Genomic DNA, 13,310 nt, shown 5'->3' with positions numbered 1-13,310 from the left:
ACCCATATGAACACATTTTCTGATATCTCAGTAACTAAATTTTCTATAACATTCACCCAGTAGTTGTACAATACTGTAAGGTTGTCGAAATCTTCCTTAAATTTCCTGCAGATCCTACTGGGAAGGAAGTTGCGTTCCCAAGAGATTCTTTATACTGAGGGGACAAGTATGGATAGCAATCACTTTTGAAGGCTACTGCAAAGATTCAAAATGCTACCAAACCAAAGGGGACACACTCCTGCCTTATTACATCAAAATTTAATATGGTAACAAATGCACTGAAAAAAAATATGCATCTTAAATGTGAAGTTTATTGAAGCTGGTTTTCTCTAAGCATTTACCAATTACCTATAAGATGGTGGCTATGGACATCCTTTGATCAGACAAAAGCCTTGCTTGGTTTTTCTTAACAATTAATGTTAATTTGGTGACAGTTGATTCTGCTTTCTTTATGTCCCAGAGAGAAGTAGAGAATTCCTTAACTGTAAGCATTTGTTGGAAGACACATATACAACTCCTTTGAGATGCCCTTTTTTGTTGTGTTTTTCTCCCTGGCCTATTGCTCCAGAAAGAGGAAAAGCCTACGTGACAGAGGTCTGGGACACTGCCTCTCTAACAGCCTACCCTACTATTTCAAAAGAGAACTCATCAGGATGAGAGGGAAACCCACAATGGTGGATGACATATAGAACAGGGTATGCATATGTGCAGCATGTGGCCCCTCGTTCTGGGGTCTCCAGGGAAGAAGGGGCTTCGACTGGGACAAAGGCCACACGCCTTCAGAATTGTCCCCCCAGAGGAAACCCGGAGATCCAGTGTCGTTGCAGATCCGATGGAGTCCTGCAGGAGGGAAGCGGATGGCAGTCTGCCAGGGTCATGTAGGGGTCGCCCAGTCGGCGCTCTTGGGGGCCTTGCACGTGTGCACGTCCAGGGCCTCCAGGCAGTCCTGACAGCGCACAGCACAACACCAGTGGAATTTACACTCACACTTGGTCATCTGGGTGATGCGGGAGGTGTCATAGCCCCTGCCGCAGCACATGACTTCACAGCTGTCCATGCCTCTGGAAGTCAGATTGCACACTCGGCCTGCTGTACCCAGGGAGCCTGGAAGACAAGCCAGAGAGGGGTCACCGACAAGACCAGCACACAGTATAGCATGTCTCCGGAGAACAGTCAGGAGAATCAGGCACCCGACAGCCTGGCCTCCTTTACGCAGCCTGGGGCTCTAATACCCTCTCTGTGTGCCCAGCTGTGTGCTGTCTCTGCAAAGTGCAGGGAGCTGAGAGGTGCTGAAGGTGCGCAGCCCAGGAAGCTATAGATTTGCTGTGGTAACCTGAACCCAGTGCTCCTACTTCAGCTTTTTAGATTGCCTGTACCCAGCCCTGCATGAAAGATCATCCAGTGGGCAAGGACAGATCAGAATGAGAGCTGAATCCTGGTTCCCTCCATCTCAACCGAAGGCCATGTTAAGGAAGCAGTGGCCAAATTGGTGGGGTGAGGAAGCCTCAAAGGGAGGGATGTGCTCACATTAGCTCTTTAGGACTCCATTGCTGGTGGAGAGGTGTGGGTCTTACTTGTATGAGGTCTTTGGGGGAGGGGTGTCATGGTGACGCTCTAAAGTGGCTCCCAAGCCACATGTGCTTCGGAAGTGACTACATCACGGGGACGTGACAGATGCTTTGTGGTTGGAGGTGGAAGACTCCGGTCATTGGGTCATGACCCAGAAGACTGCAACCCCCTGTGTTGTCTCCCCTTTATGCTCTGCTTCCTGGCTGCCAGACCCTTCCACCATGCCTTTCTGTCTTGGGGCCACCAGCTATGGGTAAAGTGGGTGCACCAAAATAAAGTTGTCCTTACAGATACAAAAATTTCATTTCTTGTTATATAGGTCTTGCTTTATCTTGGTCTTAAACATCTGCAGAAAAGTATAAAACTGAGGTATAAAAAGTAAAGCCATATTAATATGCTGAGCTGTAAAAAGCTCAAGTCAACAACTTCTGACATTGCCAGTCCTACAGATAACCTACTACTATTATGGACTACTGGACTATATTGGATTATTTTGCTGAATTCACACACCTACAATATTTGAATGGCAATGGAATACCCATCTCTGGCAAAAATAAACAAAAAAGGGGGATATAAATGAAGGACCACTTTGTAGTGAAAAAAATACACATATGTATCTGTATATACAAAATAGGAGAGATATACAGCTACTTTCTCTTAGTTCAATGAGAAGAAAGAGTTGTACTAATACTGGTTAGACAAGATATCATGTCTGTATCTTGTACTATGAATAACTACTATGAAGACAACAATTTGCAAAGTATTAATTATTGTAACTGTCCTACTGACCTGTTTTGAAACTGTCTCATTGCTATTTCTTTCTCAATAAAATTTAAAGAAACCAAAACAAAACAAAACAAAACAAAACAAAACAAAATAAACTTGTCTTTCATGCCGTGATGGGAAAGTGACTGGGTACAGTAGCTGGTCTGCTTTATCAATAACTCTCTCTTGGAGCTGGGGAGATAGCTCAGTGGAGTAAGTGCTTGCCTGACAAGTACAAGGTCCTGGGTTCAATTCCTAGTACCACCAAACAACAACAACAACAAAAACAAAAAACAACAAAAAACCCCACCCTCTTTCTTGTTACCACTACAGTCTAGCAGGCCATAGAGGAGAAGGCCTCTGTTTGAAGCTAGGATTCCATGTCTTCAAGGAATAAAACTAATGTTAAAGAAAAAAACCTGGTAGGTACTGTTTGAAATGTTTGCTCAGGAGTAAACCACAGTTATGTATTTGTTTTCTGAAAAAGAATTTCAGATAGAAGAAATTTCCATTTGCCTACTTCTAAGGAAACTTCTGGAATTCTTTTGCAAGCGCATCATTTTCAGATGGCAGAACCAAGTGAAGTGGGCTTTTGAGGGAGCTTCCTGAGCTTACACTAGCAATTTCTATTTTTAATTCCACAGAAATGGGTGCCTGGCAGTCATGGGGAACAACAGTAGCTTGCTTACTAGCAACAGATGATTGGATGAGGGTGGGCCGCTGACACACTCAGGGCCAATCAGATCTTCCTGGAGCATGGTGGTTCTGCCAGGCCTAGTCACTGTCTGCATAAATTCTGGCCCAGAACAGCCATACTCTGTGAAGAGGTCTGTGGAAAGACAGAGATCTATAGGGACACAGGACTAAAGGAAATGTACAGAGACAGGGGAGACCAAAGAAGGAGAAGGATTCTGCCCAATGCCAGCCTGCTTTGTGGTTCTTCTTCCATGTCTCCTAGAGTCCTGGCTGTACTCCTACCTTTGAGTTTGTAGAGACTCTGTACCCTCAGAATTTTCCCTTTTTATGTCAAACTGCTTTCACTTCTAGTACTTGTAAGCAGCAACCCTAAATACTTGATAAACTTTGGCTAAATTTCTTATTTAATAAAAACAAAACTTCCAGGTATGGTAGAAGACATCTATAAGAAATCTTGGGCCCTTTTGGTTTTCTGAGCAGCACCATGGTGGTAGGTAAGAATAAGCACCTTATGAAAGGTGGCAAAAAAGGAGCCAAGAAGAAAGTGGCTGATCCATTTTCTAAAAAAGACTGGTATGATGTGAAGGCGCTGGCTACGTTCAACATAAGAAATACTGGAAAACCACTCATCACCAGACCCCAAGGAACCAAAATTGGGTCTGATGGGCTCAAAGGTCACGTGTTTGAAGTGAGCCTTGCTGATCTGAAGAATGATGAAGTTGCCTTTAGAAAATTCAAGCTAATTACTGAAGATGTTCAGGGCAAGAACTGCCTGACTTACTTCCATGGCATGGACCTCACCTGTGACAAAATGTGTTCCATGATCAAAAACTGGCAGACCATGATTGAAGCTCATGTTGATGTCAAGACTACCGATGGTTGCTTGCTTCATTGGTTCTGTGTTGGCTTTACTAAAAAATGCAACAATCAGGTACGGAAGACCTCTTATGCTCAGCACCAGCAGGTGCGCCAGGTCCGGAAGAAGATGATGGAAATCATGACCCGGGAGGTGCAGACAAATAACTTGAAGGAAGTGGGTCAATAAACTGATTCCAGACAGCATTGGGAAAGACACAGAAAAGGCTTGCCAATCTATCTATCGTCTTCGTCAAAAAAGTAAAAATGCTGAAGAAGCCCAAGTTTGAATTGGGAAAACTCATGGAGCTTTGTCATGAAGGTGGTAGCTCTGGAAAGGCTACTGGAGACTGGAGCCAAAGTTGTATGAGCTGATGGATATGAACCACCAGTCCAAGAGTCGGTTTAAGATCTAGATTTTTAATAGTGATAAACAAAGTCCTATTTGTGATGGGGGAAAGAAAAAGGAAGAAATGCTGGCACTCTGAGAAGCTAAAGCAGAAGGATTGCAAGGTCAAGGTCAGTAGTAGTAAGATCTTGAGTCAAAGTGAAAAAGGCTGAGGAAGTAGCTCAACATTGAAGAGTTTGGGGTTTTTTGCCAAGAAAAGAACGAATGAACAAAAGAAAGAAAGGAAGGAAGGAAGGACGGGAGAGGAAGAAAGGAAGGAAAAGAAAGAGACAGAAGGGGAAGGAAAGGAAAGGACAAGAGAAGAAAAAAGAAAAGCAGCTTATCTGGGGATAGAAAACAGTGACTTATTTTCAACTGCTCCATCACTAACTAGGAATGCTCTCTCTTCAGAACTCCTACAATGCCTTGTGACTGTTTATCACAGTCCTCTGTGTTAGTTATCTGTACAAATGTCATGTTGCCCTGCCTGCTCAGAATGACCAAGGAAGCAGCAAGGTTCAAGCAGGGTGTAGGGTCAAGAAAAGCATCAGAGTCTACTCTGCCTTGTCAGCCACAGAAAGCAGGAAGATCGGCAGAGGAATTTCATTAGGACAGGAAGGATGGCAATGGGTTGGGCCTGGGTGGAGGGCAGGTCAGCAAGGGGTGGCCCTGAGCCCACATCATGCTGAAGAAGCAAAGGGTTAGAAGAGGCAGCAGCTTGGCCTGGACTTGGAGCAGCACCAGGACAATGTTCAAATCACTGATTGCGCAAAATCACTCACCACCAAGCGCTGCCTCTTAGTATCACCCATTTTTTTTTATTCAACAAACACAGTGAACACAAGCAGGGATAGGATTTTGTGTTGGCTGCTTAGGGTTTTGTGGAAAGGGAGGGGACAAAATAAATAGGACACAGTTCCTAGCCTCAGGGGACTCATAACACAGTAAAGAGCTAAATAAGAGGAAGGATATTTCTGTTACTTCCAGATAACTTTTCATTGGATCAAGTCCTACCAAAACCCACAACAAAGTCATGTACAAAGTACCATAGCAGACAAAGCGATAAAACATGTAAAGCGAAGTTGTTTAGAGTGGGAACAAGGCAGGATGCTATCCTAGAGCTGCTGTGTGTGCGCTGTGTGATTGTGGGCATGTTACTTGAGCTTGTTAGGTTTCAGTTTTCTTTCATGCAGGGTTCTTTATTCATGGGCCTTGTGTGAAGACAAAATGAGATAATATGTACAAGACCGGGTTACACTAAGTGCACAGTAAATGTTAACCACTCATTCATTTAGCGAGTATTTACTGACTACCTATGCTGGGCACAGTCCTGGGAGTCTGGGATTTATCAGAGAACAAAGCAAAGATTCTGTCTTCAGAGACTTAATAGAAAAGGGGTGTGAGCCAAGTAAATTACTATAATGATATTTCTTGGGATTAATAATAGAAAATAGGACCAGACAAAGGGTCCTCAACTGCATCGTTTTACAGAAGTGACATTAGGCATAAGATGTGAAGGATAAGTAGATTTTCAGGGGAGGGAAATAATGTTGTAAAAGGCATTCTTTACAAGACAGAATTCCCAGTAGAGATTTCAAGGGCCAGTTCACAAGAGTACAGATTCAATGTGGCTGATGGATAGGACGCTATTAGGTAGGCAAAGACATAGGAAAAAGACTGGAGCAACAGAGTGAAGAGATTGTATGTGTCACTACAGATTAAATTGCATTCCATGGTGGGTGGTGGGCTAGTTCAGAATTTTTAAACAAGGAAACATAAAAGAGTGATAAATCTGGGCAAGCGGCTTGGGACCAGGAGGTTAACCTTGAGACTGTTGGAATAGTTCAGACAAGAGATGAGTGGAGTGAAAGACACTGGCAGAACCAATACAGGACAGGCTACAGAGAGGGAACCACTAAACTCTGGTGGCTTAATGAATTACTGGGTTGGGGCTGAAGGTGTTACATAAGAAATGATTAAAATTTTCATTTGGCCACACAGCAAGTAGAGAGCTGATGCCCTTTGATCAGTGTAGTTTCTGCAGATCAAACAAGATAATGCAGTGGATTGAGGCATGAGTGAGAGATGCAGGGAAAGCATGTGAACAGTAGGCCAAGTCTTCCAGAAGCTTGGTGATGAAGTGGGCTAAAGAAAGACCAGTGCTAGACTGATAAAGCCAGCAAAAGCCCTGGAAGGTGCTCTTGGCCATAACAACACTATCTGATATAAGAGTTTTGTTTCAGTCTATGTTTTCATGTATATGAATTACAAAAATGGGAAAAGCCAGTCGATACTGAAAGGGCAGTGATTTTTCTTAGAAGTAGAAAAAAGGAGTATGAAGTAAATTTCTAGAATATTGGTTCTTTTCATTCCCAGTAGAGATTTCAAGAATCTCTTGAAATATACGGCTGTGTTCATTTGGGAAATAGTACTCAGCTACACATGTGTGATGTGTGAAGTTTTCTGTGTGTGCAAATATTTTAAGGACAAGATGAAGGTGGCAGAGTAAGTAGAGGAGGCCACAGGTACCGAGGCCAGGAAAGCACAAATCTCTGTGCAGAGCAGAAGGAGTGTTCCATGTGACTAGAACACAGCACACCCAAAGAAGAGTGGCAAGGATGAGAGGTGAGTAGAAGCTGTAGTCAATAGTCAAGAAGTCTACACTTCAACCTGGAGGCAAAGGAATTCTATGAAGATGTTAATAAAAGAGCAATATGACTTGACTTGTATTTGAGAAGGATACCCCGTGTTGGGCTGATTAGATTGAAGCCAGCTACAGCGAGGGCAAGGAGACAAGTTAGAGACCCATAAAGTACTCTAGGCAAGACTCTAGGAGGCCCAGACTAGGAAAGTGGTAGCAAGCTTAGAAGAGGCTAGAGGATGAGAGAAGACCTGCCAGGATGTAACAAGGAATGGAGGAATGGAGGAATGGAGGGATGTGGAGCTGAGATGACTCCAGGCTCGAGGGATTATGTTGACACTGATGATTCACCGAAGTGTGAAATACCTGGGAAGGACAACTGAGAGAGAAGGTGACATCGTCAGTGTTCCATGTGTTCAGTTTGCTGTGACTTAGGTCAGTTATAAAATGCTCTATTGTTTGCTGATAATCCACTCTGGGACTCAGGTGAAAAACTGAGATGGAGTTTGAGATTTGGAGAGGGGTTTCTAGTCATGGGCATGAATGAGCCCCTGGTGGGTATGGCACTCACACTTGGCACTCTAGTGCTGTCTGAATTTCTATCTTTTTCTGTTTTGTCCATAATCCCTGTACATCAACAAGCATTCTTCACTTCTACAGATCTGCATTTATCAAAATATGAATAAATTACCATGCATTAGAATTCTTTATCCTTTTTGGGACTCTGGGGCTTAGGGGGCTAGGACAGGGAGATGAACTGTCTCATAACTGATTCAGGTTGTGGGGTCTTTGCTGAAATGTAGCTTGGTACCCTTTCCCCAAGGGCTTGAAGCCTCATGAGCTGGTGATTAACCTTAGTCTGGTGAAATGCTGAGGGTGGGTTTTGTTCCTCAGATGCAGAAAGCTGGACTGAATTCCATCTGAACAATAGAGATTTCTCAAGGAAGTAACCTCAACACCATAAGAAAGCAGAGAGGGGACAGACAAAGCAGTGATACTGACATAAGCTTAACTCAGAAGTAGCTTCAATAGAGAAAACAAAGACTGACAATTATCTCAGGAGTTCAATGGTCAGTCACAAAATACTCTAAAAAGTAAGCAATCTGAGCATGCAGGGCCTAAAGAGGCCAAAGGAAGAAGATGAGAGAGGTCTCTTGAGGATCCAGAGCCATTGATGGGAAAACAGAGGCCAGGCTGCAGCCCAGAGTGGTCATGCCTTCTGTGAGCGTTGGGCATGCCAAGGGGCAGGTGGGTGGGAAGGAAGGGGGGTCTGAGAAGTGGCAGAAAAGGAGGAGGCTGCCTGATAACAGACTACTACTGGCCAGCTTTGGGGTTCAGAGCTAATTAGATTTAATGACAGATCATGTGGCAGAAAAGACTTGGGACAGCTGCTGGCATATTAGCAGAATATAGAATCAACCTAGCAAAAGTCTGGAGAGAGTACAGAATCCATTCAAAATGTACTGGTATTGTTTTCTGTTCATGGAAGCAGTAAACGAACTCTACTGCAGATGGAATGCAAAGACACATTATTGACAGCAGTAGGGCTACATGTCTTATATCCTTCTAAAACAAAGAGCATTGTGACTGTGTTTAATACACAAGAATCAACATTATGTCTAGCACCGGGAACGTGGCTCAGTGGTAAAGTGCTTGGACAGCATGTGCAAAGCCCTGGTTTAGTTGGTAGCACCACCACTTACGCTCAGAGACAGAGACACAGACTGTGCACTTACTTACTGTATTAAATGTATACATACATTTAATAAAAAAAAGGCACTGTGTTTTAGGATCTTCCCACTTCCCTGGTTCTAAATATTTGGGACACATGTTTTAAGATGCATCATGTTATTCAGAAATAGTCAAATGTATTAATTAGTCACTCCTGTTGGGCCACATCAAGAACTGTGGGGATGTAAACCCAGCTACACAGACCAGCCATAAGTTCATAGAGTTAAGATGTTAGATTTCCTATTTTTTTCTCCTTTCATTCGCTTTTCTTTCTGGCCCCACTTCCCCTTTTACTCCTTGCTTTTCCTTTTTTCTCATAACCAGAAACCCAAAATTATGGAGTACTACGCCCTGTCCTGAGCATTTTACCTGCATTATCTGTTCAGTTCTCATAAACTTCTAAGGCTGATACTGTTACCACCACCATGACTGAAGTAAGGAAATAGAGGTCAGAGACGTGTGCCTACTTGCTGGAGATCACATGGCTAGCAAGGGCGGGGCAAGGCTGGGGCGGGGCTGGGGCTTGTCGCTTCCAGAGCCTGAGCTCCATCCTGGTGCCTGCCAGGGCCAGAAGGCAGGAGCCCCTGGAGGAGCACATGACCAGGACTTCAGTCTCTCTCTCCTCTCTCTCTCTCTCTCTCTCTCTCTCTCTCTCTCTCTCTCTCTCTCTCTCTTCTCTTAATTAAATAAAGAATTCACAAGGGCCTGACATGTAACCTTCTTAGGACAGGGTCTTTTTCTCTAGTTCACAATGTGTCATAGATGAGTCACTTAAGGTTATATGAGAAAACAAACAAGTCTGGTTAACATAGTGGTAATAGTTTATGTTGCAGCATCCCTGTGCTGCTAGTTCTACTGCATTCCTGGAACCTTTCTGAGAAATGATTGACTTCTTTACAATGCCAGAATGTACATTTCCAAAACATGTAGGCCCATAAGTTGGCTTTGCCATCTGTCACTAGTGAGCCCCTTGCCGAGCACCCTGAGAAGAGCCTCTATACAGAGGTAGACAGGGACTTAGGGAAGCCAACAGTGCCAACTTGTATCTTACAACGAAACTCCCCAGACTTTATTCCAGGGTCCTCTGAGCCATTTCCAACAACCAACTTGACCCTTACAGGGTGAATATTTGTAGCACACGGTATCTCTAAAAGCGTGTATGATGGCTCCAAAAATATTTCAAAGGAGATATTTATAAAAGTTTCAATTATCTAACTATTCAGCTGAAAGCCCTGTCATTTGAGTCTCCCAAATCAATATCTTAAAAGGATAAACATATTCAATGTAATGCTTTTGCAGGATCACACATATTGCCTTATAATGCTATCTCTCATTCTACTTTGATTCACATAGTTCACGGAAGAGAGAAGTGACAGGTTGATAGCTCATTTCTCTAACTTCCTTTGCTTTGGTTTAAAAATGTACCAGATGTGTGGCCAGCCTGGGGACAAAGCCCAATCCCCAGACATAGAATACTATGGGCTCAGATTCCACTCTTGTTGCCTTTACCCCAAATAATTGTTGAGATCATCTGCCTAACTTCAGTTAGACTGTAAGACACAGGCAGAGTTTTGAGGTCCAACAAGGTCAATACCACAGGAAAATGCTGGCCAAATGTAATGTTTTCCTATTTCATGTTCTGTCTTCATTGTGACTCACACAGCACACACAAGCAAAGGAGATAAAGAGTTGAAGCTTCTCAATCACATATGTTTGGGACCACATAACACTTTGGTGGTGCAATGCTGAGGCAACTTTACAGAATCAAGCATCCCATCCCCAGAGCTATAAAATTAATAATGGAGTCAGGGTTCTCAGTGTAAAAACATTTCTGTCTCCACCAACATGCATCTTCCTGACAGCAGAGGAGGAACAGAGGGCTTTGGCTAATAGTTCCCAGACCCACACTCTGGGACCTGGAGGAAGGGTGTGTCTCTCTTGTCTCTCTCTCTCTGTCTCTCTCTCTCTCTGTCTGTCTGTCTCTCTCTTCCTCTCTTCCTCTCTCCCTCCCTCCCTCTCCCCTCTCTCTCTCTCCTCTCCTCTCTCTCCTGTCCTCCTCTCCCCTGCTTTCTTGATTAGACTATATCTTTGGAAATTCCTGACACTTGGGCTGACAGAGGCCCATATGTTGAATATTAGTCCATAAAGCAAGATTCACTTAAGCCTGTCATCCAATAGGCTGTTTCTCCTCTGGTTGACTTACACACTGTCATTAATGACACAGATTTATTGAGGGAACCAAAAAATGCTAGCAAATGTGAGGGACTGCACATTCATTTCTCACCACATTTATCCCTTCCTCACACTGCAAAGGTATGGCTGCTTAAGAAAAACAGTATCTGCATGTATCTCAGATCATTTTATTCAGTGTTTTCAGAACTTGAGAAAATGTGACTGGCACAGGAAAGACATGTCTTATTAGATTAGCAAATCTGATAATGGAATTAGTGTTGTTATGGCATATTCTGAGGCTTTCCATATCTGGCATACCTAGCCCGGCCAAAGTGATTCCTTGTTACTGACCAGTATCTTCTAAGGAGCCTATCTCTGCACTATTCCACTGAAGTGATGTCATGGTTGTGAGGGTTATTTTCAGCCATATGTGGTGGTAACTGTCTGTAATCCTTGCATTGTGGAATGTTAAGGCAGGAGGATTGCAAGTTCAAGCCCAACAAGGGCAACTTAGGGACTCAGCAAGACCCTGTCTCAAAATTAAAAACAGGAAATGGGACAGTGCGAAGGCTCTGGGCTCATGTACTCTCAGCTGCTACACTGTTCTCCCCTTCCTATTTCCCATGCACAATCCTCCCTCTCTGAAGAGCTTGGCCTACTTAAATAGAGCGCCCCTAACAGCGCCTTGCCTCACTGACCTTTGTATAAAGCCTCTAATGCATTTCGTGCAAACTGGACTTGTATACTGTTCTGAAATGTCATTTCTCATAAACCCTGCCTTCTGAGAACAGTGGTCAGGCTTATCCTTCTATACACTACATGGTGCTTAGGTGGTTAACATATATTTGCTGATTAGTTAAATGTGAATTTCTTTACAGAACTAAGATCCTAATGAGGCTCCCTGTCTCCAGGTGATGACTGCCTCTCCTCAGGAGCCTGGCAGGAGCTGTGCAGCTAACCCTCTCTCTCTTCAAATGGCCTCAATTTGTACAAAAAAAACACTTACATGAAAGGTGGTACATTTTTAAATGGTAGAAACTGGAAACGCAAATTGCAAGCATTTGTGGCATCAAGTTATGGTTTTGTTAATGCAAAAAGTAAGATTAATAATTCATTGGATTATCGAGTCACAAGGACCTTAGAAATTCCAAGAAGAAGCAACATCTATTAAGAGACACAGAAAGGCCAATTTGTGCATGGCTACTCAGTTAAGAGTTGGTACAAACAGGTGCACCAGAGTCTTCTGATTCATTACACAGGGCTCTTTCCCTAATCTGTGAACTTGGCATATGTTTAAAGAAGAGATTTATCAGTACAAAAGTGGTTTCATTGGAAAAACTAAAGTGAAGTAATCAAATTCATGATATTGAAGCACATTAACATCATCAGTTTATTAGAAAAACATTAATATGGTAGTTAGAAATGAATTTTTCCTATCCTTCACATCTATTTGGTACCTTCTTTGTAGTAGCAATTTAAATTATATCAAGGAATAGGAAATTTTAAAATGTTTGTGTTTTGTACCAGGAATTAAACTCATGACCTCATGCTTGCCAGGTGAGCACTGCACCACTGAGACGTATCTCCAGACCAAAATATACTTTTTAAAAATATTTTTTTACCTGTTCCATGTCTAAAATGTTTGATATTCACATAGATAGTTAGGTTAAACCCAACTGCATGTGTTGTAGGGTAATAATAAGCTTCTCTTCTAGAGGGTTAACAGCCTAAATTTGCAGACCAAAAATTAGAGAAAAAGAAGGGCTGCAAGGACAGCCAACATTTTGGCCCTGTCCTTTCAAGGTCAGTGAGGATATCATGTCATAGGAGAACCTGTACTGTAACCTCCTGTATCTCAGTTGTGTCCCAAATTTTCTGATCAAGGAGATTATGGGGACACAGAGCAATGTAGAGTGTGCCTAAGAAGAGTCACAGGGAGAGAAAACATTCTCTCAGGCTTTCACAGAGAGCAAATTGGTCAAGCAATCACCGCAACTGATCCACATGGCTGATGTTGAAAAAGGATCTACAAACTGTGGTACAGTGTTTCAGGATAAATCCTGAGGGGACTTAACTGACTTTATCAGATACAAAAACTATATTTCCTTTTATATAGGTCTTGCTTTATCTTGGTCTTAACCATCCAGCAGAAAGGTAAAAAAAATGAGGTATAAGGGGTAAAGCCATGTTGGTATGCAGGGCTGTAAAGGGCTCAGATCAACAACTTCTGACATTGCCAGTCCTGTGGACAACCCACTGCTATTGTGTACTACTGCACTATAGTGGAATATTTTGCTGAATTCACATACCTACAATATTTAAATGGCAATGGAATACCCATCTCTGACAAAACTAAACAAAAACAGGGGATATAAATGAAGGATCATTTTGTAGAAAAAATATATCTGTATATACAAAATAGTTAGGATAGATATACAGCTACTTTCTTTTAATTCAATGAGATGAAAGATTTGTACTAACAGTGTTTGGACA

General features: G+C 42.7%; 1 protein-coding gene across 2 annotated transcripts in view; it reads right to left on the bottom strand.

Moving 5' to 3' along the window:
• Positions 1 to 291: 291 nt before the first annotated feature.
• Wnt2 (Wnt family member 2) overlaps positions 292 to 13,310 on the bottom strand; it is a 59,259-nt gene continuing 46,240 nt past the window's right edge. For both annotated transcript variants that reach the window (XM_004644853.3, XM_023705058.1), the window contains exon 5: positions 292 to 1,104. In XM_004644853.3, coding sequence (XP_004644910.1) covers positions 875 to 1,104 — 230 coding nt within the window. In that variant the 3' untranslated portion in view covers positions 292 to 874. The remainder of the gene's footprint in view (positions 1,105 to 13,310) is intronic.

Source organism: Octodon degus, unplaced genomic scaffold (assembly GCF_000260255.1).
Source record: "Octodon degus isolate 3935 unplaced genomic scaffold, OctDeg1.0 scaffold00213, whole genome shotgun sequence".
Taxonomy (NCBI): domain Eukaryota; kingdom Metazoa; phylum Chordata; class Mammalia; order Rodentia; family Octodontidae; genus Octodon; species Octodon degus.
Note: the sequence above shows the minus strand (reverse complement) of the source record. Positions and strands in the feature narration are given on the sequence as shown.